The 26,062-nt window shown below is 39.1% G+C and overlaps 1 protein-coding gene across 15 annotated transcripts in view; it reads left to right on the top strand.

The window, feature by feature from the left end:
* The window catches only part of Enox2 (ecto-NOX disulfide-thiol exchanger 2), a 291,296-nt gene that overhangs the window by 206,967 nt on the left and 58,267 nt on the right, over nucleotides 1-26,062 (top strand). For all 15 annotated transcript variants that reach the window (XM_085838203.1, XM_029472964.2, XM_029472962.2 and 12 more), the window contains one exon: nucleotides 14,436-14,570. In XM_085838203.1, coding sequence (XP_085694329.1) covers nucleotides 14,436-14,570 — 135 coding nt within the window. The remainder of the gene's footprint in view (nucleotides 1-14,435; nucleotides 14,571-26,062) is intronic.

The raw sequence follows: 26,062 nt of genomic DNA, 5'->3' as shown, positions 1-26,062 counted from the left end.
CAAACTCCTGATCTAGCTGAGAAAGAAGGGTTGGAGAGTGAAGAAGCAGACAGAGTGAGAGCAAAGTAACTATGCTGACTAGTTTTCTGTCAACTTGACTCAGGCTAGTCTTTTAGAGACCAGGAACTTCACCTGAGAAACTTTCCCTATTAAATTGGCCTGTAGGCAAGCCTGTAGTGCGTTTTCTTGATGATAGATGTGGGAGGACCCATTTCACTGCAGGTGGTGCCATTACAGGCTGGTTTTCCTGGGTGCTATAAGCAAGCAATCTCAGCAAGACATAAGCAATATGTTAGTAAGCAATATGTTAGTAAGCAGCACTCCTGTATTGCTTCTGCTAAAATTGCGGTCTCCAGGTTCCTGCCCTGCTTGAATTCCTACCCTAACTTCGTTCAATTAAAGGACCTGTAATGTGGACCTGTAAACTGAAATAAACCCCTTCCTCTGCAAGTTGCTGTTGGCCATAGTCTTTATTCAAAGCAATACAAACCCTAAAACAAGCAGTAAGCACTTAACAGCTAAAGAATCCTTTAGGAATTAAGATAAAAATATTTCTGAAGTGATCCCATTGAGATATGTAATAGAACTGTGAAGATGAGCAAGGAATGACTAACACAATATCCAAACAAGTGGTCATCTTTGAGGATGCAAAGTCAAGGAGGGCCATGTGGTGAACTTGAACAAAAAAGAACACTCAATTTTTTTAAAGGACATGACTATACAGTTTTCACTACATTTTATTCCTTTATAACTATTCAATGTCTAGTTGAAAGAAGTCAGCGCCAGTGTACTCAGTGGGTTTAAGTTGAAGAATAGGCAATAAAAAGAGAAATTAACAAAAACAGAAAAAGACAATGTATGCCAGTAGAAAAATAGGATTTTATATATGGAAATAGCTTTACTACTCTTAAAAATGAGATGCATGTTAATTAAAGAAAAGCCTTGACCAGTTTACTCTGGTGGTGCCTCCAGTAACATACCAGTTAGTTTCTCAGAAGTGCCGATAAGCAGAGAAGGTATGCTTTTCCAGAACATTCCTGCAATCTTCAAATATGTACATGGCCTTGACTCTCACTTTGCCTTCTTTCTCTCAATGAGCTAGCTTCAGTGAGAGATACGAACAGTTATGCAGTCATTTGGGGATTGGATGTTGGACACTTGAACTATAACCATGGATTTATTCATTGTTACCTAAAGAATTATGGCTTTTCTTGGTCTTGGACCTGATAAAGAATGCAGTAAATGGATAGGCTTGTATATTAATTTTGACCCTGGGTTGGTTTCACTCTGGGCAGTCTGGATACCATGTAAGCATGGACTGTCAGGAATTAGAGCTTGGCTTCCATGTGGAAATAAGTGGATAAGCAAATACTCCCAGGCTGATTTTCTTTCCTATTCATTATTTACAGGGAATTCACCCTTTGTAATCATTTTCAAATCAAATTTGCTCTACCAATCCCTGTAAGGTTTGCTCTGGACATCACTGCCAAATTAGACGCCTTGTATTTTTATTACCTCATTTCTCCTCTATGTTAATGACATTAACCATGAACACACACACGTATACAAATAGACACACGCGCGCACACACACACGTGCCCACACACAAGTGGATTAAAAGATAATATCACTTAATGGCCTAGAGAGTCACTCAAGAAGAAAATTTAACTTATAGCAAAAATGCATATGAAGGAAAGAAAGTCAATAACTCACATCATTTCCTCTACTGTTGCTGCTGCATTAAAACATTCAGAAGAGGTGTGGAGCTAGATAAGGCAACATATGACATATATGAGATAGTTTCCAGGTAAAGAACAATTAGCAATACTGCCTCAGAGTCATAAATGGGCAACAAAATTTACTTGCATACAAATTGTTCCTAGTAAAGGTTGATCCAATGGGCTTCCTCTATGACAAAGGTCACAATTATGCCCTTGACCTCCTTTTGTCTTTGTTATAAGTTGGAAATAGAGGACAATCCTTGTCAGCAATCTTCCAAGCATCATCACAGATAATCAAGATATGTCAGTGAGTGGTTCTACCTTTCTATCATCACAGATGGTGGGTGGTCAGAAAAAGAAAGTGTGGATATACTTCTAGGAGACTATGAGCTTTGGAAATTGTTCTGCTAGAAGTGGGTATAAACTGGAGAAGAGTGACACAGGAAAATATTTTCAGGACAGGCAGTACAAAATTTCTAAAATGTCTCAATGGGACTACTGAGGCAGCTCATCATGTAAAGTGCTTGGTGCACCAGCCCCAGATCCAATCTGCGTTCCATCCCCAGATCCAATATAACGAGAAAACAAAATCTACAAAGTTATACTCTGGTATCCATGCATGTGCACCTCCACACATGTCACACATACTAACAATAATAACAATAACAATAATAATACAGTGCAAAGTGGTTATTGATTATAGCTATCATTATAATAAATAACAATTTAAATTCATAAAATAAAATGCATCAGTTGGATGAGGGAAATTTATATTATTAATCTTGTTGGTCTTCCTGGCCATGCTCTTGGTTTAAAGACAATGTTACAGGGAAGCCATCCTGTTCTTTTGTAGATGATGTTGTAAATGTATTCTCCAGTATTATTGATTTATATCCAGTATATTGGTTTATATACTGATATCTTCATCTCCATTCTCCATGAAGGAATCAAAATATTCCCCACTCCTCACTTCTGACACCCATTTTTATAATATAGCAGAGGCAGAGTTCACAACTGTTACTACACTAGTAATTACTTATATTCTGCAACCATCCTATTGAGCTAAATACTTCAATAAATCTTTCTATATGTTTTCTCCTTTAATTTGTACTACTACTCTATTAGACAAGTACTGCTATGATCCTCATTTTAGAGTTGTAAAGTGCAACGACTTTAGTTCCCTGCCCAAGCATTCCACATCTAAATAGTAGTAGGCCAGGATTGGAAATCAATTCTAACCTAGAGTGATCTTAACTGCTGTTATAACCTCAATTGTCTTCAGTCAGGGGCAAATTGCATTAAAGGTTGAGAGGTCTCATATATTTTTATTAATTCTTCTGTAATTGCATGTATACATACAAAACATTTTGAACATATTCACCCTCACTACTCTAACTCCCCCCAAATCCACTCCCTCAATTCCATATCCCATTCTGATTTCATATCCTTTTGTTTTATAGATCACTATGCACAATTTGTATTCCATATGTGTGTGTGTGTGTGTGTGTGTGGTGTGTATAGGCATGAATATCGGCCCATCCACTGAATCATGATTAACCTGTAAGTGAGCACACCCCTAAAGAAAGCTGCCCTAGAAGCTCTCAATGATCAGTAATTCCACAGGTAAACAGGACTGCCCTTGGTCTTCTCCCCATCCATGATGTAATGTAGACTGGCTTGATTTTGTCCCTGTTTTGGACAAACAATCCCAGCTACTGTGACCATGAGTTCAGTTTTCCTATCATATTCAGAAAACACTGTTGCACTCAAGTCCTCCCTGATCTCTAGCTCTTACATGGTCTTTCTTCCATATTTTCTGTGATGGGGTCTAAACCGTAGGAAGGAGGTGTGATAAAGCTATCTCATTTGCGGATGAGCCCTCCACCTCCACCTATTCTCTGCAATTTGATCATTGTCCAATACACGAAGAAACTTCATTAATGAAGTCTGAGAACTAAACTAATTTATAGATATAGATACTTTTTGAGTATGTAATTTGATACTAAGACCATTTAATAAAATAATGTTAGGTTTATTCCTAAGGCCTATGGGTTCCCTAATCATGGATTATTGGTCAGATGTATGTATTTTCTCCTTAAAGACATTCTTAAATCCAATTAGAAAGCAGTTGGTTACCGCACAAGACATTCATTCCACTGTTGCACCCTTGGGTGGTCTCACTTTGTTAGTCATCATAGCTCATGGTGTCACAGTTGGGTACAGTTATTGGTGACTTTTCTCTTACAGCAACCTACATAGCACCTTTGGTCCTATAAAAACTGGCCCGGAAGAAGGAAGCTTCACAACCAGTTTTAGCTTGATTTTTGCATGTCCTGTGACCAAATTATGGGGTATTTCCAGCAATAGGGTCTTACTATCAAAATCTGGCATGCTACCGAATGCAAATACTGTAGATGCATATATATGTATTTTTCCTTGAGTCAGGGATATCTGGAGATCCTCCAAACAATGCACGGTTAAATTTTTTCTAGTTGTGCTGACCAATTGCATGCTGGTAGCTGATGCAAAGATAACAGTCTTCAGAAAAACCAAATGAGTTCTTTTGAAACATGAAAGGTGATGAGGGTAATGTGAAAACTCTGTATAGTAAAGGCTATCATTTTCAGATTGTTTTTAAATGGGAATAAAGTTCAGAACTTCTGTTTCTGCTGTTCATGGAGGTAAAAGGTAAAAAGAAATTCAGAAGGAGCCAGGGCTGCTGGCCCAACACAGAGCCTGCCATTAGTCACTGCCTCCCATGGCTGTTTGTGTATATATAGCATCGTCCTTAATATTTGAGAATGACCCTGCTGAGGCAGCTAATTCTCAAGCCAAAGTTCCCATTATCACTAGGATTTAACACTTGACTTGTTTATAGTTATCATGGCCAGGGTCCCACCTCCCTGACCTAGACCATAGCCCTGTATTTAGTGGCCTTGCCCAGCATGTCAACAGTATAATCTCAGAGACCAATCAACCAAGAAGAGAAAATAGCTCCAGTTGCTCAGCACTCTACTTTTAGGAGAGAAGCATAGATTCAGGTATGGAAAACATATATTGACCACACATGTTATCTTCAGTGAAAGGATGAAAAGCCCCATGAAAAGGATGCTATCGGTGTTATTCTTAGATGAAGAAATCTGTGACTCTCAGATTTGTAGTAGGCTACTTGATCACAAGGCAGATTCTCCATTACTACCCAAACGAAGATCTCAGTGGTGGACCCTAGAAATTTGCCTGTTTAACCCCACTCCAAGTGAACAGAATTACATGGTTGGAAGGCAACACAATTTGACAAACACAAGGACAATTACTGCATAGAGAGGACAGGGCAGAAGAGAGTTCAGACAAGCACTTTTAAATCCACCTGGAGTTCATGCTGTCTATCTTCTGTTCTACTCTATGTCCTATGGCAAGGAAGTTGACATGAACATGTTAGAAAGATTTCAGAAACAATAAAGCAAAGCATTTTGTGGATTAACTAAAGGACTGTCCTTTCTTTCTTTCTTTCTTTTTACTTTTAAGAGAGCTTGCAAAACTTTCAACTGTATAGCAGCAGGCTGTCAAATAACATTTTATGCAGCCTACCTTTGGAAAGGGTGCACAACAGAGCTTTAGGATGTTACTCAGTTTATGCTACTACTTTTCCATGTCTCTTTCCTCAACTCTAGCCACCACCACTGTCAACTGCACCATTAACACAATGAGTATGTTCAGTACCTGACTTGTTCAATATAAAGACTCTGGTTAAAAAAAAAAAAAAAACAATAGCTATAAAAGAACTGATTCCAGTAATAATTTTTACATGTCTATATCAAAATTGGGGCATGAAATGGGTTGCTTAATAAGAAACTAAGGAAGCTGTTGAAGGAGCTTGGATAAGTAGACTTTTTAGAGCACATTTATTCATATTAATGTTCTCCATAAATAGTAAGTGAAGAGATATTGAATAAATATAGAATGAATGCCATTCTAAAGACTAGAAGGCCACAGTGAAGCATTTGTTCTACCTGGTCCAAGACTATATTAGTCACTTATACCTCAGAAAGTTCAGAAGTCAAGTGTTTATCAGGTATTGACTATAGTTCAGAAAAGCCCCAAACCATGTGCTCTACTCCACAGTGGAGCTTGGTGAGTTCTCAGGTTCTCTGTACACAACATCAAATTAGTTTCCTGGCTAACATTCTCTAAATAACCTTCTAGTAACAAGCAATATACCTGGGAGTCTTTAAATGCACCCCAAAACAACAAGGGAAGCTCTGTGTCTAGCTCAGAAATGTGTAAGAAGACCCCCCCTCCCACATGGCAGCTAATGGTTTCTTTCTCAGCAAGAAGGAAAGGAAATATGAAGAAAGTTGAGTGCAGTACAAGGAGGCTGCTTCTTCAGTCTCGGAGAGATTAGACTCAGCATTGTTAATAGGCTGAAGTTCATGTTTAAGAGAGTGCAGTCTGGAACCACACATCCCCAGATGGGAATTCTAGCTCCAGAATTACATATGTCTGTGGTAACCTAAGCAATGTCTTAACTTGTTTGTGCTTTATTTTCATTATCTGTAAAATTGGCATACTTGATCAATACTACCTGTGTTGTTTCATCATTGAGGAAAACATATAATGATCTTGCTCAGGGCCTGAAGATGCATCTTCTTTTTGTAATTATCAACATTTATACTTGAAAAAGCCCATTAACTATAAAACTGGTTTTGCACAGTTTCCATTTATTCAGTATTAGGAATAAGAATAATTATCATTGGGACTGGAAGTTTCTCAATATTTAAAAGACTTTCTTCATAAACATGAGTACCTGAATTCAGATCTGTTGAACCAATATAACTGCTATACAAGCATGGTTGGCACTATGGCCCACCTATAATTCCAGCCTCAGAAGATGGAGACAGGGCAAGCTGGCTAATAAGAGTACTCATGTTAGCAGGTTCTGCTTTTCAGTGGGAGACTCTGCTTCAATGAATAATGTAAAAAAAAAAAAAAAAGCCAGAGAGGATGACTCCTGGCATCACCCTCAAGCATCCTTATGTACACACACACACACACACACACACACACAAATATGTTTGCATATCCACACATATGCTTACCCACACATATGCAAAACGTGTGTACACACAGTGTGTGTGTAAAAACACATATGAAGCTGGGGAGGATGACAGAATGAGTCATCATTGTTAATACCTGAAAGATCGATGACTTCAGCTATAGGTTAATAAACTAATTTTTAAAGTTTGTAGACCTGTCAGTTCACACAAGTAATAAATACTAGAATTATGGTTAGATGGTTATATCTGTCTGACTCCAAGGTTTATTACTTCTCTATAACATGTTACCTTCATAAATATAGGATGTATACTACGGGTTCTTGAATGAGTGTGGGCCAAAATCTGTGGTGTTCCTTCTCACTAATACCACCCCACTCTAACTGTAACGATTACTAGAGAGCTTGTTTACAAATATATAATGTGCATGCATCAAGTCCACCCTCATTCCCTCCTTTCCAACTTCTTCAGTTCAGTATCCCCCCACCATATGCACTTGCTTTCTTAACCCACTAATCCAAGTGAGAGTTGCCAGTATGTACATGGGTGTAAGACAATTCATTGGCACATGGACTACTTATCATGGGCTACATATCTGAAGAAAAGTGACCCTTTCCAGAAGGGTAATATCTATCATATCTCCTTCACTGTGGGTAGGACTTAGTGAGCTCTTGCGCCATTCATGCTGGAATTGTGGATGGCTTGATTCTGTGCAGGTCTAATTGAATGAGCTTAAAACCTGTAATGTCCTCATAACTGCCCAGATATTATCTCAAGAACTATCTTGCTTATATAAAAGAAGTGAATCACTGGGGGGCTGTTTAGTTTGGGAAAGTGCCTTCTAACCTAAATTTCTCATCTATATGTCTTAAGGACTAAGCTACTATCTCCCACACCATGCTGCACATGCACAATTCATGTGAGGATGATTACTTCCTATCTATACTAACATTCAGACCCTTCTCTTCTCTTCTTTCTTTCCCCCTTTGCTCCTTTCCCCTTAGTCCCCTCTACTTCTATTCCCTTTGCAGTAAGAAGTTGTGACATCCTAATTTTCTTGAGTGGCTCTTTGATCCATCCTATATAACACTCACAAGGAGGTAAACCCCCTGCTTGTCTGATAGCGTCATCTGTCTGCTGTCTCAGAGCTTTATCTTACAAAATTCATTGTCAATTCTTTCAGCCTGCATAACCATGATGCAAGCTGTAGCGTCACTGCCAGTGACATCTGCAACAGGAGAGTGGGTACCTGGGGCTTCAGCGCATTGTTCACAAACAATGATGTATTGTTAATTTTCAGGGAAAATGAACAAGGACTCAAAATAACACTTGCAGAGCACAATATAGTGCTTCATGAGCAATAAATACCAAGTAGAAGATAAAACCTTGAGCCTTAGGCTTAATGCAATCCAAAAACATGATTTATTCTGCTGTTTCCGTTCCATTAGCCAAAGAACAGAAAGCACAATGTTATTCAGTGCTGGGACACACAATACTATCCTTATGCCATAATCTATCAAAGAAAATATTTTTTGCATGCCTGTTATGTACAGAGTACTATGCAATATGCCAAAAAAGGTATGGGGGTTTGCTCTGTGTTCAATACCAACATTTTATAATTTTCTCTTACTTCCTTTCATCATAGTTGGGTTTTTAGTACTATTGCCAGTACCACTCTCTAAACAGCAGCCTATCAGCCTTCCTTCTGTAGTGTGTATCTCCCCACCATGACAGGAATGATTTCTTTGATGTGAAGCATAGAAAAAGTACACAATGATTTAAATAGATTCCTGGGAATCCAACCAGATTCATCTTAGTATTTACTGTATAGTAGCGTGAGAGAGTGGGTCAAGAACTTGAACACGGGATTGGCTATACAAGTAATAGGTGACTCAGGGTTATGGAGAAACTTGGAGTACCAGCCAGTCCTCATTAAGAATCTACCAAATTGTGAACTATGGAGATGGCTCAGCGGATACAAGAACTAGCCTCAGAAGCAAGCATAGTGACACAAGTTCAATGGTGACCCAAATGCAACCAACCCCTGGAACTCACCCAAAGAGGCTAGTTGCAATGGCATACATCTGTCAGTCTGGCACATCTACTACAAAATGTCAGAGAGAGATAGATGAATAGCCCAGAAGTTCATGCACAACAGAAATAAGAAGGCCCTGTTTGGCCGAGTTCTTTCCTGGTCTCCACACATGAATGATAGCATGTTTGCGCACACACGCGCGCGCGCACACACACACACACACACACACACACACACACACACAAATATTTTTTGAGGAGCACACTAAATTGTGGCCATGGAGAAAAGTCTCTCAATCTCATCACAATAGACATTTAGAGCCAGATAATTCTTCATTCCAGAGGACTGCCCTGTAGGACAGAAACTGATGACCAGCTTCCCTGGCCTTCACCTATACACTGGACAGATCTCAGCAACAACTCCCTATCCTCAAATGGTACAAATAGAAATGTTTCCAGACTGACACATTTCATTGAGGAAAAACTTAGCTCCAAATGAGAACCACTAGAATAGAAGACATGGAGAATACCCATATGTCCAAGCTCAAATCTTGTCAAACTTTTTTGTCTACCCTTATTTAGTATCACGTAATAGGTAAGAGCAGAAATCATGGTGCCAGACTTTGTAAGGTTGTATTCTGACTCCACTCTCTGGCCTCTGTTCTTATTAATTCATAAATACAATGAGATAATGAGATGGATTTATTTTATAGAGTTGCTTGGGGTTTTAAATTTATAGACATAAGGTGACAGAACAATGCCTGGCACATAGTAAGTATGATGAAGGTATTAGTTCTAGTATGGTTTCTGTTATACTATTCAAAAATGTTGTTAGTATTAGTATGGTCCAGAGGTCTGGGGTCTAATATTTCCGTTCTGCAGAAATGATAGAGAGCTAAGTCCACAATCCAGGACTACACAGTGTAAAGAGAGTTTGAATGGCTTTAGATCTATAAAATCTAGCAGATAATCCCCACATTGTACATTTACAGAGTACTCTTATTTAATAGTAGATTTATTGGTAGAAGTAACAGAAGTAAATAAAGTTTAAGTCTCCTGATCAATGTCCACAAGTCATCCCGTAATCTCCATGCAGGAGCATGCTTACCCACACACAAACACAACATATATAAGTACTAGTATTTTTAAAAAATAATTGGAGAAGAACAAATTTCCAAGAAAGTCTTTATCTTAATAAAAGAAAATACTTGGATAGATGGTTCCAAGATATTTTACTTGTTTCAAAGGGAAAACATTTATAATCATGAACTGAAGTATGATAGGATGTGTAATCTTCATTTTCAAATAGCTTTTACAGAATTGGATAATTAGTGGTTCATAAACAGGCACTGACTTGGTAGTTATGGAGTGGCATCAAGTTAAAGTGGATAATCACTTCCAAAGCTTTTATTCCTTTGATGTTTATACACTCTTATTCCAAAAGGCTGTATCCTCAATTCAGTTACTTTGAAGGCACTTTTGGACATCTACTCTATAACTTCTGATCTCCTAAGAAGTTGTCACACAGCAAAGTCGGAGAACTAGGGAAGGATTTTTGAAGAGCATTGTGTATCACTAGCACTTACATTCTGCGTATTTCTTTTTAACAAGAGGTATGTGTGTGTGTATGTACATGTATATATGTGCATATATGTATACAAGTGCATGTGGTTGGGCACATGCATAGAGGTGAGAAGAGAGCCTGATGTGCCCTCTCTTCTATTACTCTCTGCTCTGTAGCCTTCTCTATCACTCTCTGCCTATTGTACTGAGGCAGTGCTTCTTCATGAGCCTGGGGATGTGGTTTTGTTTTTTTTGTTTTTTTTTTGTTTGTTTGTTTGTTTTTGTTTTTTTTTTTAGGTAGGCTACAATTCAGCAAACACCAGCAAGTCCCTCCTTTCCACTCCAGAACTGGGTGATAGGCAGATAAGGAATAATCACATGCTATGTGGGAGCTTGGATCTGAACTTTGGTCCTCAGAATTACACACCAAGAACTCCTCACCACTGAGCAATCTCCCCAGTCCCTTCTGAGTATTCTTGTCTGCTTCTAGTACTTATAGGAGTCATAGGAAATGGGGTGATATCCTCCTCTGTGATATGACACTCGTTTAATAAGATTCTAAAGAAATTGCTTGATATCTATATTTAGGCTTGAAGGCAAATTAGAATAAGGCTCAATTTTTCTACCACTTACTGATAATTGTACAGATGTATTTAGCAAAGCACGTTTTGTTCATGTGAACCATTAACCTAGACATCTGGGAAGCAAAGGATCACCTCGAATTTGTGTTTGAACGAAAACTTTTGCAATCTTGCTTACATAAATGATCGTGCTGATGCAAGAGCATGATTATAGGTAATAAGATCAGACAAAATTATTAGTTAGATAGATCTATCTCTGGTTGTAACTGTAAATAAACTCCTCTATAAATTTAGTTACTATTGAGAATTGGTTTAGCAATAATGGTGTCTATACGTTAAAACAGTTTATTATTCTGATCATGGATATAAACTGTAATTGAGGAAAATACGTAATAAAAAATATTAAAAATTTTTAAAAAAGGATATAAACTATCAATGAATGTCATTGTATGCATTGCCTATGTACCAAAGTCAATACAATTTAATTTTCATTAGACATTTATTCAAATATATCTTGAATTGATACTTTTTGCTACACATAACATCAAAAATTGGAGGCTTAAAAAACTCCTATGCTGAATGTGGTGGTACAAACCTTCAACCCCAGTACTTACAAGGCACAGACAGACAGAACTCTGTCAGTTCCAAACCAGCCAGTGATACATAGTGAGACCCTATCTCAAAAAAAAAAAAAATATTAAACTCTGTGACCTAACATGAAGCTAGAAGAAGAAGATAGAAATATAGCCAAGAACTATAATTCAAGACCATCCTTGATGAATAGTCAGTTGTTCTTGATTCCCATACTCTACTAGCCTCATCTTCCCCTTGTTATCTGGATGAAAATCATAATCCTCCTTACGGACCTATGGAAATAATTCTTTTCCAGTGAAGGCTTCTCTGGCAACTCATCACCTCTACCCTTCTCATCCCCGAATACATATACCTAAACCCATTCCTATAGCTTTACTTAATCTTCTGTTGTCCCAGAGCACTTTACTTCTGGTTTTATTGTAGTGCTTATTACAATAATTAGTATTTGGTTCTTTGTGTATCTGTCCCTCCCACTATATTACAAGCTCTTCCAGAGCAGTCAACAAGTTTTCAAGACCCTGCTGTATAAGAAGACACACCAAAGTAATGGGTTTGAGGAGGTAGATTCTGGAATAAGTATATAAAAAGTATATGCAAGATAAAATGTCATGAGAACGTATAGTAATAATTAATTCCAGAGAGGTAGCATCACAGGTAAAGTGGTATTTGAGATTGCCCTTGGAAAATGAGGAGAATTTGACAGGTAGAGATAGGTGGTAGAAGAAGCAAAGGAGATGAAAATGCTTAAAACTGACTTGGGAATTTCGGAGTGATAGTCATTGTGGTAAAATAATACTTCTAGTTGCACAGGATCCTTATCTATTCTTATAATCCTTACCAGGATGTGTGATAATGAACACGCTAACAGACACTTTGATTAATAGAAATTCTGCAATGAATACAGTATTGCCCTTTTAGAATGACAGTTTAGATCCTTAGCCTTCTCACCTCTGACTCCCATATTTGTGCAGAGTTTGGAGAGGTTGGTATGTTAGAAATTCCAATATTTGATTTTAAAGCTCCCAAGTTGGTTGGTTTTCTTTTTCACAAGAATATATAGCTATGCTGGGAATAAATGAAAGAAACACATTTTGACATTGTGACCTGGTTCCTATGGAACTACTTGTGTTCCCTGGGAGACATTCTGAAGTCTCCAATCAGAGATCCCCAAACACTTGCTACCTGGAAATTGGAAATCCAGATGGACCTGATCATTGACTCTGTAAACTCTGTATTTGATGATATATTTCTGTTTTCTTCCTAATATTAACAGGGGAGCTTCGTTTAGCTTACGCTATGCCTCCATGAGAGAGCTCTGGAAATGGGGGTGAGGACTAGAGTTTCTATAAGTGGGGCAATTCAGGAGCTTAGAGTGTAGTGCAGAACACTTATGGCTCCCACCACTCTCCCCCACTTGCCTTCCTCTCTGATATGTGTGGGTGTGAGTGTTGTTGGAGGATTCAACACAGAAGAATGACAAAAACTTGAATTTCAAAACTAATATCTTTGAACATTGGCTTGTTCTCACCCGAACTAAAATAGCACAAGTATAAATAACACAGCCAAGGACCATCCCTGATGTTGTGAGCTTGGAAAGACTTGATGGACATTAACAAGCTACTCTTAGAAGAGTTGACTTCAGGGGTCTGATTGGCAGATGTTCATATTGGGAGGTAGTAGGAAGGCTATGTGTTTTTCTTTTACCTGGAGGCTATCAGCAACCAAGGAGAAATTTCCCAAATTAAAACTCTTGTGTGTTCAGAGAACTGATTACATCTCAGCTAACTGTTCTGTTGGCACTTGCCCTTGCATATATGACCCACTTCAGTGTCTTTGCTTGTGTAATCTTTTTCAGGGATGCCCCCTTTCTTTTCTTTACTAGATAATATCCAACTAGCACTCAAAAGATATCCCATACAATTCTACCTTACTCTTTCAACATCTGCTCTCTATGAAGTAATTTCTACCTACTCAGGCAACAGAATCCCTTTATTCTGTAAACTTCAGTAATCTAGTCTATACTACCCATGTATTTCATTGGCTCTTAATTATTTTATTAAGGACAGTAAAGCATTGTTACTAAAATGTATGTTTTCTGTACAAGCTTGCATAAGAGAGATAACCTTTCAAACCCTCTCATTTGTTGAAGATATAAATCCTCCCCATCTCATAGATTTGTCCTGGAAGTTAAATGACAATGACGCATGTCAGTTGCTTTAATTCACATATGGTAAGCACACAATAATTAATCATAGTGGCAGGCTGAGGTGGTACTGCTACTAACAGTAATTATCATCATCATCTGTCTCCTCGTCTAGATTGTGCACTCTTTGTAGATAGGGACCATGTCTATTGTCTGCTGTTTCATTGGGTTTTTCCCCCTAGCCCCCAGAATATTTTATTAGCTGAAGATATGCTCAACTCTGTCAACTGTAAGACTGCTAGGACCTAAACTTTTGCCAGGAGTATATTTTTCACATTTTATTACCAATGACAGAAGCCCTTGGGTGATTTCTTTTCTCTTGGTTTGCATCCCTGAGCAGTTTGAATGAAGTCCGCTAAAGTAATAATATGCTAGTAGACAGAGAAGAATAAGAAACTTCTTAATTATTCCAAACTCCTTTGATATGTACATTTATAATAGGTAGAAAGGACAGAGAGTAGAAATGAAATGCACTAAAATGCAATCTGGTAAATTGCTTTCAAATTTCATGACTTCCTGCCACTTTAAGCTGTCTTATTTCAATCCTTACAAGCATTGCATTGAGGCGTTATCTTCCACTTGTCCACTGACCATTTTTCAAAACTGTTTGCCAGGGTTTACTGTAAGAACTAAACTACATAGTGGAACCTCAACACAACAAATTATTTGGTCTGTCATTTTATTTCAGCTGATAATACTAGAACTCTGAATGTAGATTCTGCTGCAATGACACTGCCTGTTTCTGATCCAGCTGCATGGGCCACAGCAATGAATAATCTTGGAATGGCTCCACTGGGAATTGCTGGACAACCAATTTTACCTGGTATGTTATTTTTAATTACCTCACAAGTACTTTTTATTGACCATGTGGTAAAAATATAACAATATGATACAACTTATTTTGAATTTGATATTTTTCTAGATTCTGCCTAGAGTGTGTAGTTTTGTAATATGAGATTTATCAATTGGATGGCCAATGGTTACTAGTACACTAATGACAGACCACACTTTAGGCAGTCTAGGAGTGTGTCTGATGCAGGATGGTGTCGCTGAACATGTATTAAAATAAAAGGCAACAGAATTTTAACAAGTGATAAGAAAGCGTGTCTGCCAGATATAGCTGTCTCTTGTGAGACGATGCCGGGGCCTAGCAAACACAGAAGTGGATGCTCACAGTCAGCTATTGGATGGATCACAGGGCCCCCAATGGAGAATCTAGAGAAAGTATCCAAGGAGCTAAAGGGATCTGCAACCCTATAGGTGGAACAACATTATGAACTAACCAGTACCCCGGAGCTCTTGACTCTAGCTGCATATGTATCAAAAGATGGCCTAGTAGGCCATCACTGGAAAGAGAGGCCCATTGGACTTGCAAACTTTATATGCCCCAGTACAGGGGAACTCCAGGGCCAAAAAGTGGGAGTGGGTGGGTAGGGGAGTATATTGGGGACTTTTTGGATAGCATTGGAAATGTAAATGAGGAAAATACCTAATGAAAAATATAAAAAAATAAAAAAAAAAGAAAGCGTGTCTGCTTTTATAGACTTCTTAGGGGGAACAAATAAGCATGTGTGTTGGAAGAGAACTTACTTAAACATGTCCTAAATCCTAGATATCTAAAGAGGAAGAAGGGGGTAGTACATGCATTGGCTTCAAGATCATTTTTGACATGGAATGACACTGTTTACATATGTGTACACGCCCACACACATTAATGGACATGGTCGCCTAACTCCATCTCCACTAAGCATGAAGTCAGGGACCAACAAACTAGCTCTGAAGGTGAAAGACACTCTACCCCAAAGCCTAATGGCTTGAGCTTCATTCCCAGAACCCACATGGTAGAAGAAGGAAATCAAATCTTGCAAGGTGTCCTCTTCACTTCTACGTGTGCACCATAGCATGAGTGTGTGTGTATGTGTGTGTTAAAATGTTTATTTAAAAAATGAAATCAGAAGCAAACCATCACAATATAAAACAGGGTTCATATAGACACAACACAGCTTTCTGGCTAGTAAGAGCTAATTAATGTCATCTCAGGGAGCCTGGGGTGGCTTTTTAAACAGCCTGAGGATCAATCTCCTTAGATTTAGTTAATTGTGACCCTACATAAATACACAACAAGACCTAATCAAGCTAGATGCTTGTTGCTCCAAATATGTTCTTGTATAATCCTGGAATTGTTTTAATTCCTAAAATATGAGACCCCATCCAAGAATTACTGACACAAAAACTTCATTTTCACAAGACACCCAAATAATTTACAGGCATTGTCAATTGATCCACAGTGCTATGCCTTTTTCTTTATATAATTCATTCCATTCCAGCCTGAATTTTAAATCTTTAGGGATTATAATGGAATTGATGACAATATTGGCAATAAATTAAGAGATGTTATTATGTCAAATACTGGGAATCAATTACAAAAGAGATCAATCAAGAAAAAATATATGAATAATGAATGGGTACCAACCCAGAAGTTATCAATACCTTCTAACTTTCATAGTACCAGGAAGTTCTAGTTATGCCATCACTGAATAAATATTAAACAGTCTTGTCCCATTGTGAACCCTACAAACTATAATAATGATTGGCCTGACCTAGCAAGATGTGTCTACTGGTATAATAGTTATGTTGTAGGAGTAACCAACCACATTCTGATTATATTTAAACCCTAATCTACAAGACTTGGCTTGCCTAGGTCATAGATGCTAAGAGAAAATGTAATTAGTGGCACACATGAACTCATTAAACCTCTGAGTACATGTGCAAGATATGCACAAGATCAGTTATGCCAAAATTCCAACATGGATTGAATTGAGAGATGTCTAAGAGGTTAGCAAAGCACACCACTGGATATGTCTATGGTGATTTATACACACACACACTCACACACACACACACACGCACACACAATGACTGACATATAAGAGAGCAACTGAGGAGGAAAGATCCATAATAAATGTAGACAGAACTATTGCCAGATGAGATAAAAGTAGAAAAACAAAAAATGAACAGGTGCAAATTCCCTTTTCGAGAGTCAGTGTATCTCATACTGTTGCATCAGCACATCAGAATCCCGCCGCTTTAGTCTTTTAATATGGGTTCTTAGCACAGATTCTCTAAGAAGCTTCCAGCTCTCTTCTGTCTTAGGCTGGGACTGCATCATTGATCCTCCCCCCTTGCCCTGTAGCTTACAGCTTAAGAAAGGCTCTTATTATGACAGGAAATGCATGGTGGAAGCAGATGAACTGTTTTCTCACATTATGTCTACAGTCAGTCCTAAAGGTTTCAGACATTTCCACAGTTGTGCCACCAACTTGACCTGTGAAGGGTATTTCACATTCACATAAGCATCATAGTCCAGTGAATGCTGCCTACCTTACTGCTTGTCAAGGTCTAGGGGGGAGAGTATCTACCATCTTGGTACAGTTTTAGAGTAACCTCTATGATTTACTCTAAATCATCTAAACCCTCTAGACAGGGAGCCAATGTGAGGGGAAAGGGATAGGAAATGTGGTGAAGTGTATAAATAAATCACATACATGTATGGAAATGTCATGATGAAAACCATTATTTTGTGCAATTATTATATGCTTATTAAAAATGACCCTCCTGCAGCTATTCTCCAAAGTATCTTTATTGATGGCTTAGCAATGTAGCCTTTTTTTTTTTTTTTTTTTTTTTTTTTTTGTCTTTCGGGCAGTTTTCTGCTGAGCCAGTAGACTGTTCTTTGGCCTGCCTGATGTGGCCTGCCTATGGCAATAGAATATATTTTGTCATAGATGACAAATGATACATAAGGTCTTTTGGTATTCCCCTGAGAGTTCAGACCTCCACTGTCATGGATGGTATTGTTGAACACACACTTGTCATTGAAAATAATAACTGGCATAATTAGAAGCTTCAAGTGGGAATCCATTGTAGGTTTGGAGTGGAGCTGCTTTCAACTACCATGATGTTTTGTGCAACTCCTATTCAATAACATTAACAGTGATGGCAGGACAGGATCTCCTCTTAAACCAATTCTCTGCAAGAGTGTTTGTTTTGCCAAAGAATTCCTAAAAGTCTGTTCATTGTTATACGAAAGGGGCAAGCATAAATGCCATAACTTCTGGTTAAAGAACAGTGGTCTGGTCCAATCATCCCAGATAAAATGAAGAATGAACCAACTGAGAATTATTCACTGAATATTATTTGCCTTTGTCTGGTATTTTCATCCTAAGACAAATGCCCTTAGCAGCTTCATAATGAACTGTGAACTATGAAAGTAGAAGAATCTCTCACCACCCTGGGTATTGTCATTCTAGAGATGACAGTTCTTGAACTTGGCAGGCTAACTATGACAGAAACAGAGGAGTGTTTACATATCTCATGACCAGCCCCTTTTCTGCCAGAGACCTAACAAAGTTAGGTTTGTATTACTTTTTACATCTTCAACAGGTACAGGATACTTTCAATGACAAATAGGGTGAGATCCTGAGAAAGATTACTGTGTATCATAATGGTGGACACTTTACCAAGATCCAGTGATATGTGTAACAGCATACCAAATGGAATTAATATTTTTCTAAAGCAAACTCAGAATACTTCCAGTAATAGTAATCCCAACATACCATTTGTTTGCATCTGGATGTGTGTTACTAATCTCCAAGAGGCTGTATGTGGCTGTTGTCAATCAAGAAGCAGCATATACGTGAAAACACTTCTACAGTCGCTTGTGGGGCGATTGGGGAAAAGCAAGTTGTCATCATTTGGGTTGGACATGACTTAGTTATATACAGTATCATGGAAAATGTTTACAATGTGTAAGGATTTGCCTATATAAAGAGGTATTCAACTTTAACAAAAGGTGCAAGCTGTATGATCCGTGTTCGAGCATGCCTTTTCCCAGAAACAGCCATATCATGATTGACTTGGGAGCTGGTGACATGAAGAGTAACTAGAGTGTAGGGGACAAAAACGGAAAGGAGTGGCACCTTAGAGACGTATCTCCCAAGGACTGTTCCATGGAAATTATACTTAGTCATTTAACATCACAATTTGTGTGGATAAATGCTATGATGACATTTATATATAGAAATGTTTTAAACTATTTAGAGCATTTAGAAAAATTCCCAAAGATCAAGGGCTTCAGAAACTTCAAAATAAAGATAGCATAGTCTTAATTCACTGAAATACACAAATATACAACCAGTCATAAGAAAAAAAGCTTATTTTAAAGGCTCCTTATTGTAAACTGTTATAACGGACTATCAGAGTGATAATGTTTATTCATTCACTCGTACAAGCAATATTCGCTGAAGCCTGCTGTATCCGTGGTACTATGAGGAACCCTAGGGAGAAAGCAGGTAACCACAAAGATCCCCTCTCTGAAATTGGCTCCAATACTTTACAGAATCCCATTTTCTCCCTACTAAAATGTGTTTTCACGTATATGCTGCTTCTTGATTGACAACAGTTCAAAAGCTTCCCTTCCATTTTATTAGTTTCTTCTTTCATTTCAGCATTCCTTTATTAACTCAGATTCTGAGCTCAGTCAGAGTGTAGATCCAAAAGACTCAGTCCTTGCCTTGAGCTCAGACTCCATTGGTAGGGAGGATAAAATAAACACCACTGTAGTACAATGTAGAAAGAGTCAGAGTACAAACTTATACAAACGTGTTATTTTTAACCAGGGTGCTAGATAAACAATGTTGGTCAGAGAAGGGTCACAGAAGAGGAGACGTTTGCATCAAAGATAACTAGGAGCACATTGCGAATCAAGAGCTAAAGAACAGTCTGAGCAGTGGAAGCTGCGTCAGTAATTGGGAAGTACGTGAAAGAAGATGATACTCAGACAGGGCTGAACTACTAAGTTCAACCTTATTGCACAAAGATGTTGAAATCGCTTATTAAAAAATGAACACAGTATAAGAAAATGACTCTCCTGCAAATATAATGAATAATCGCCTGGGAAAATATAATAAGAATTGAAAGAGAAGACAGTGTACGAAGGTAAATTAGAAGTCATAGATGTAAATCCTAGGACTGTAGCTACTCTCCAAAGTTCAAGGGAAAAAACTGACCAGATCAGTTATGAAGATAAAGTACACCAGCATTCCAGTCCTTGAGGAAAGGGAAACATGTGTGTGTGTGTTATCTGTGCACGTGTACATCTTTGTGGTATATGAGAGTGAGGGTGCACATATGTGGGGATGCACATGCCTGTGTGCTGTACACAGGCTGTCTCCTGCTTTATTGTTTTCTTCCTTCCTCCCTTGAGAGTCCCTGGGGTCTACCGGTCTTCCCCATTCCACCCTACACGGAGCTTAAAACTATACCACTAGATCATTCCCAGCGTTTCCATGGATATACAAGACCCAAACTCAGGCCCTCATACTTGTCCAACAAGCTTCTTCACTCACAGAGCCATTTTCCCTGCCCAAGAAGAAACATTTCATGATAATATTGTGTGTTTGCAATATTATATTTCCAAAAAGGTTGTTTAATGGAGAGTTTCATATTTCAGGGTTCATAGTAAATGAAATGCTTGAGTGCTCTCAGAGAACTGGTGCATAGCCCATGACTAGTGAATATTATTTTCACTCGTCTGCTGCAAAATATAAAAATGAAAAATATAATGGGTTTTTTTGAAAGTGAATTTGCTTGACTGAAAAAAAATATTCTTTATTCTGACAGTATTGATGTCTTAAATTTTTAATTTTAAAATGTTCTGTCCCTTATGAACTACATGAATCACACATTGCTTAGACCCTCTGTTTTTTTTTTTTTCCCCACACATCTTTTCTTGGCAAATTCAAAGGTTAGCAGATATTGGGCAGTGGGCGTGGGGGAAAGAGGAAGTGGGAGAAAACCTGCGTCCTGCCAGTGTTCCGGTGCTCTGGACAGGCAGATGCTGCTCGTGATTTCCACGCAGCCCCAGGTGGGTGTCTGGCTGTGGGAAGCCACAGAACCCCAACTCAGTGGGGGGGGGGTGGACAAGGGGCAGTCCTAGGTAACAGGTTCTCAGTCTAGGTATCCCAGACACAGCTGGACACCACAGAAGAGCTGAGAACAAATGGAGGCCGGATGGAAGAGAGGGCAGGGAGAGAGGTGCGCTGGGTGGTTCCTACACCAAGAGTCCTTGGTCTGGTCTGTGGTCTGGAGTGCAGGAAGGCCTTCCAGTGGGAGGTTAGATGCAGCTTTTTAGGGGAAAGCCTATCCCATCGTTGAAGCAGGCCTTGATGAGCAGAGACAGTCTATGGTTTAGAGCTTTATTGTAGAAAGGCAGGGAGAAAGAGAGAAGGTAGAAAGAGGGAGGGAGGCCAGCCATGGCCACGTGGAGAAAGGGGGGGGGAGGGAGAGAGAGAAGGAAGGCTAGAGATGAGAGTAAACAAGGTAAGAGCTTAAAGAGAAAGAGAGGAGGAGCCAAGCAGCCCCTTTTATAGTGGGCTGGGCTATCTTGCTGTTACCAGGTAACTATGGGGAGGAACATACATGGCTATAGTCAGGTAACTGTGGGGGTGTAGTCTAGCCAGAATGCCAGGAGCTTGGGACATTGTCTATGTGACTGATAGTCACACATCTCTCCTGCAGGGACTGTTGGGGTGGTAACTTCGACAGGAGCCAGGGGTCCAGGAGACATGATCGAATACCTTCTGTCCCATGTAGGTAGAAATCACCACCCATTGGGGTCATTGGGGTTCCAGACCTTTGCTCTACTGGAGACCAGGCTGTCTGTGCACAGCCCACTGCCCCACAAACACACACACCCCAAACATGAGAACCTGAGGGCCCTGTTCACTAGAAGAGTGCCAGGGAGTTAACAATCTTTAAGGGATATGGGCCTTGGATATCCTAAACCCAAAACTTTGTAAATACCACTGTCAAAGTCTGTTGACCAGAGAGTTCCAACAGTTGTCACTAAAGAGCTGTGGGGCCCAGTATGAAAGACCGGTCTGAGAGCTTTAAAACCAAAAGGTACTATCTGCTGATGCTATCTTGTAACCTGCTGCTGTTAAGCAATAATTACAATAGCTGCCACGTGCTAGAGGAACTGGTAAATATGCCAAGAACAATAAGCACTCAATATAAATGGATAGAGCCATACATGTATAGTTTCTAAAGCCTGGACCAGTATGTCCTAATTCTCAAGGTTTAGATCTCTAAGACAGGGTCTTCAGCTCCAGTCCCTAGCCATTATGTATTCAAGGGCCCAGAACTGCCAGCCAGAAAATTTTCACCTAACCTACCCACAATTCTTATCCTCTCAGAGCAAAGGGCCCCAGCCAACTGACCGTTGACAGATGAATGGTTGGATAACAGTGTAGATATGACTCTGTGTCCATTCTCACTCACTGGCCCAGATATGTGCAGAGTGTCAGATGATATTACCAAATTTGGGGAATGCAAGTTGCTAAGTAGCAGGAACAGCTTAAGTTTACACTGAAAAATTACTTGAAATCCTGTGGTAGATCTGAGCAGAGAGCTTGCCCAGCTAACTCAGAATTGGCAGAATTCCCAATAGGGTGGGACTCTGAAAATTACAGGACTCAAAAGGAGGTATACAAAGGAATATTTTATGGTCTACCCAGCAATGGCTGTGCCAAGAGTCAAGAAGGCTTTCGGAGATGGGTGGCAAAAGAAGAAATAATAAAAGCAAAACTGAATAGGGAATGCTTTGTCAAATGAACTTTGGAGGAGTACCTTGACCTTTCCCACACTCTTTGTGCATGATTTCAAATCTCTTTCAGGTGTTTGAACTGTGAATGGTAGATGACAGTAATATATATGCTGGCAGTACTCCTCAATCCAGGCTAGGAGCCAAGACAAGGGAAGGGATTTCTTTTGTTTTCGACTCCAGTGTGTTTCAAATTTCACTTTGATTTTTCACATTCTGTAGTACTCATATAAAGGCCCACTATCTCATTGCTTTTCCCCATTGATTTTGGAAATTCAGCTCTACTTTGTATCTTAATGGTTAAATATAAACAAAAGAATAATTACTGGGATGGGAACTTTTGAAGCCCTCTAAGCAAGCCCTTTTGGGCAGTTTAGCCTATGACTTGACCTATTGAACTAAAGGGAGGTTATTTATTCTGTCTTTAACCATATGTCATGAATACATTTGCTTTTGAATGGATTTATAAAATATTAATGTAATCATACCAAACTGCAGAATGGTGAGTACATCTATCAGGAGTTACATTATCCTTTATATTTGTTTGTCTCGATTTATTAGTAGACAGTACAGGAAGACAGGCATTTCCTTCTCGGTGGAAGCAGCAGAACTTGTTTAATGAAGTGATGTTTCTGTAATCTGTGGTAAGGTAGAGTTGTGAGTGACAGAGCTATATGAATAACAATGAGGAGTCAGGCAGAACAATAAAAGGAAGACAAACATTTCGACAGCAGAGGAAAATAGATGGAGTTGTTTAGGTGGCATATAATCTAATCTGATCTTTCCCTAAAGAAAATTAGCAGTTTGTAAATGGGTGAGATAATGTTAACAATTTCTCCAAAGTCTTCTGTACAAGGAATCAAATTTTTCTGAATCAGAGTGTTCTTATTCTGCCAGCAAGACAGGGGCCAGGCACCTTAAGTTCTCTGAGATGAAAAGGCAAACACCCTCCCCAGCACCTGCATAGAGCCAGCCCAGCACAGAGAATCCTTGTCATAAACAATGTGGACTGGAATAGTGAATATCTGAATGAGTGACTTTATCAGTGTGCGTTTCACAACTGGCACAGAAGGAAGAACACTTATCTATGAGGACTAGCATGCCAGAGGTCTTCAGACCTGTTTTGTTCTTTCATTGTTTCAGCTAAATTTCAATATGTGCCCCTGTTTACCAGAAGAGAAATAGAGATATAGAGATATAAAAAAATCTTTTCTCAAGGTCACATACTATTGAATACAAAAGAAAAAAAATGAGAGCCTCAGGAGAGACACAGTGTGTATAGGTGTAAATGCATGTTGAATGAGATAGCATATGATGGTGAAAAGTGAGTGGTTTTATAAACTAAAATAGCCCATAGGAGATAGTTTTTTCTCCCCGAACCTCTCTAGGGTATTACCACCTCAAGAATACAGATATTCCCTAATTCAACCACAGGGGTCAGCTGTTTCTGTCCATTGGTTGGGTGCAAATATCTGCATCTGACTCTTTCAGCTGCTTGTTGGGTCTTTTGAAGGGCAGTCATGATAGGTTCCTTTTTGTGAGTGCTCCATAGCCTCAGTAATAGTGTCAGACCTTGGGACCTCCCCTTGAGCTGGATCCCACTTTGGGCCTGTTGCTGGACCTTCTTTTCCTCAGGCTTCTCTCCATTCCCATCACTGTAATTCTTTCAGACAGGAACAATTTTGAGTCAGAGATGTGACGGGGGGAGGGGGGATCCACATGGAGACAGAGGGTAGGGAGGAGGTGTGTGATATGGAGTAGTCGGAGGGTGGATGGGGGGACAGGGAATGGAATATGGAATGTAAAAAATAAATTAATTTGAAAAAAAAAGAACACAGACATTAGAAGATGGAGATGGCCTAGCTTGCTTGGCTTGTCTCTGCAGAAGAGGGGGTCCATGGGGTATTTATTTGCCCTTTCGCCCAGACACAGGGTTCCTTCAATACTTGGCATGGTAGTGCTAAAGTTCTGCTTCTCTTTGACCCACGGAGTCTCTTGGTATTTTATTTCTGCCTCCTCCAGCATCTAGAAAACCACCTAGGTATGTCAGGACCACTTTAAGGACATACTGACCTCGGTCATTCCACCGAGGTCTATGGCTATTATGATGAAGTCTTTGGAAGCAGGGTCCACTACTGCTAATGGCACTGCTCGTTCTTCACCAGAACAACCTTTTATAATGTTTTCTCTGTCTATAATATACTGTATGTGTATCTATAATAAGATATGTATGGGAAGTGGGAAGTCAAAGAAATTCAGTAAAATCCCATCTCTTAAAGAAACTGGCTTTTTTCTTTTTTACAGAAACAATTTAGACAATGAAATTAGGCCTGCTCCTAAATCCAGTCAAATGAGGCCCTTGCTCTGAACCTCTCTGAACCTGTACATCATTGGGGGCACTGAGGCTTGGAAGACATGCCTTGATGTTTTCTAAGTCTCTGTCTAGTCCAGCACACTGACCAGAAAGTCAGTGCCATAAGATCAGGTACCAAATCCAGAGCAGGATCTGTCTTTTCTATCTACCAGGAGCTCCTTTCTTGAAAACTGTGCATTCCTCTTCCATGTCAGGGACTGATAAGAACTGACAATGTTATGAGTGTACAGTTGTAGTCTCATTCTAGGCCCCTATAGGCCCCCGTTTCTATTTACCTGGTCTGGGTTACTCTCTAATCCTTTCCCCCATATATGAAATCAACTGATGCCTCTAGATGCTTCAGGACATATGCCTATGAGTCTAGCCAGAGTTTTGTTTCCAGGAAAGTGGTTTGTCAAGTGAATCACCCCAAAAGCTGGAGTTCTATGGTTTTATACTGTATCACATGAGATTGTACTATCAGAATGCTATTGATGCTTACTAGGGGTTGGTCAATATGTTTACATAGATAAACCCCACAAAAAAATGTTTGTATATCTTCATACTTCCTAGGGTCCTACCTCTTTGTGAAACAAAAGCAGTGCAAAGTGAAATAAAATTCAGTGGCACAACGTTTGGACAGATTTTAGACAGACTTAAGAATGCAACAGAAAAATCTACAAAGAACCCTGAGTATTGTAAGCCTTAAGCCTTGAAGCACAGGGAGAATTCAGAAAGCCTCAGATGATTCCAGCCATGGAAAAGAACATGTAAAAAGACATACAGATTAGTTGTTTGTTGAGCCACTTCATGTCGTGTGTTCTACTAAACACGCTTCATTCACCATCCCATCTCCTCCTCATAGTTCCCTGGAAAGTAGGAGATATAAACCTCATTTTGCAGGTGAGGAAATGGAAGTGCGTCTTGCTAAGCAAATGACAGAAGGAGAACCTAAATCCCCAAAGTATATACTGTTCATCACCATACTGTAAGAGGATACAAAAGATACTAGGGACAACAAGAAGCTTTGCCAAAATGGAGCCAAGGATATATATGTACTGGAAAATAATAGAGATATGATCCTTAGACAAGGCACAGCAATGTTTTAAAAGATACTGAATATCAAACAGACATGTGAAGACTAAGTAGACTGGGATCAAACAAAATAATACCTACATCCTGAAAGAAAAGTACACAGCTATATGATAATTAAGACTGAGAATTCTAACTATGAAGAGGCATTTGCTTGATTGCTTTGATTTGATGTTTATAATGTTTAACATTCTGCCTCCGTCTGACC

The sequence above is a fragment of the Mus caroli genome, unplaced genomic scaffold, assembly GCF_978045245.1.
Source record: "Mus caroli unplaced genomic scaffold, Mus_caroli_1 scaffold_5, whole genome shotgun sequence".
Lineage (NCBI taxonomy): Eukaryota > Metazoa > Chordata > Mammalia > Rodentia > Muridae > Mus > Mus caroli.
The sequence above is the reverse complement of the archived record's forward strand: the minus strand, read 5'-3'. Positions and strand labels throughout refer to the sequence as shown.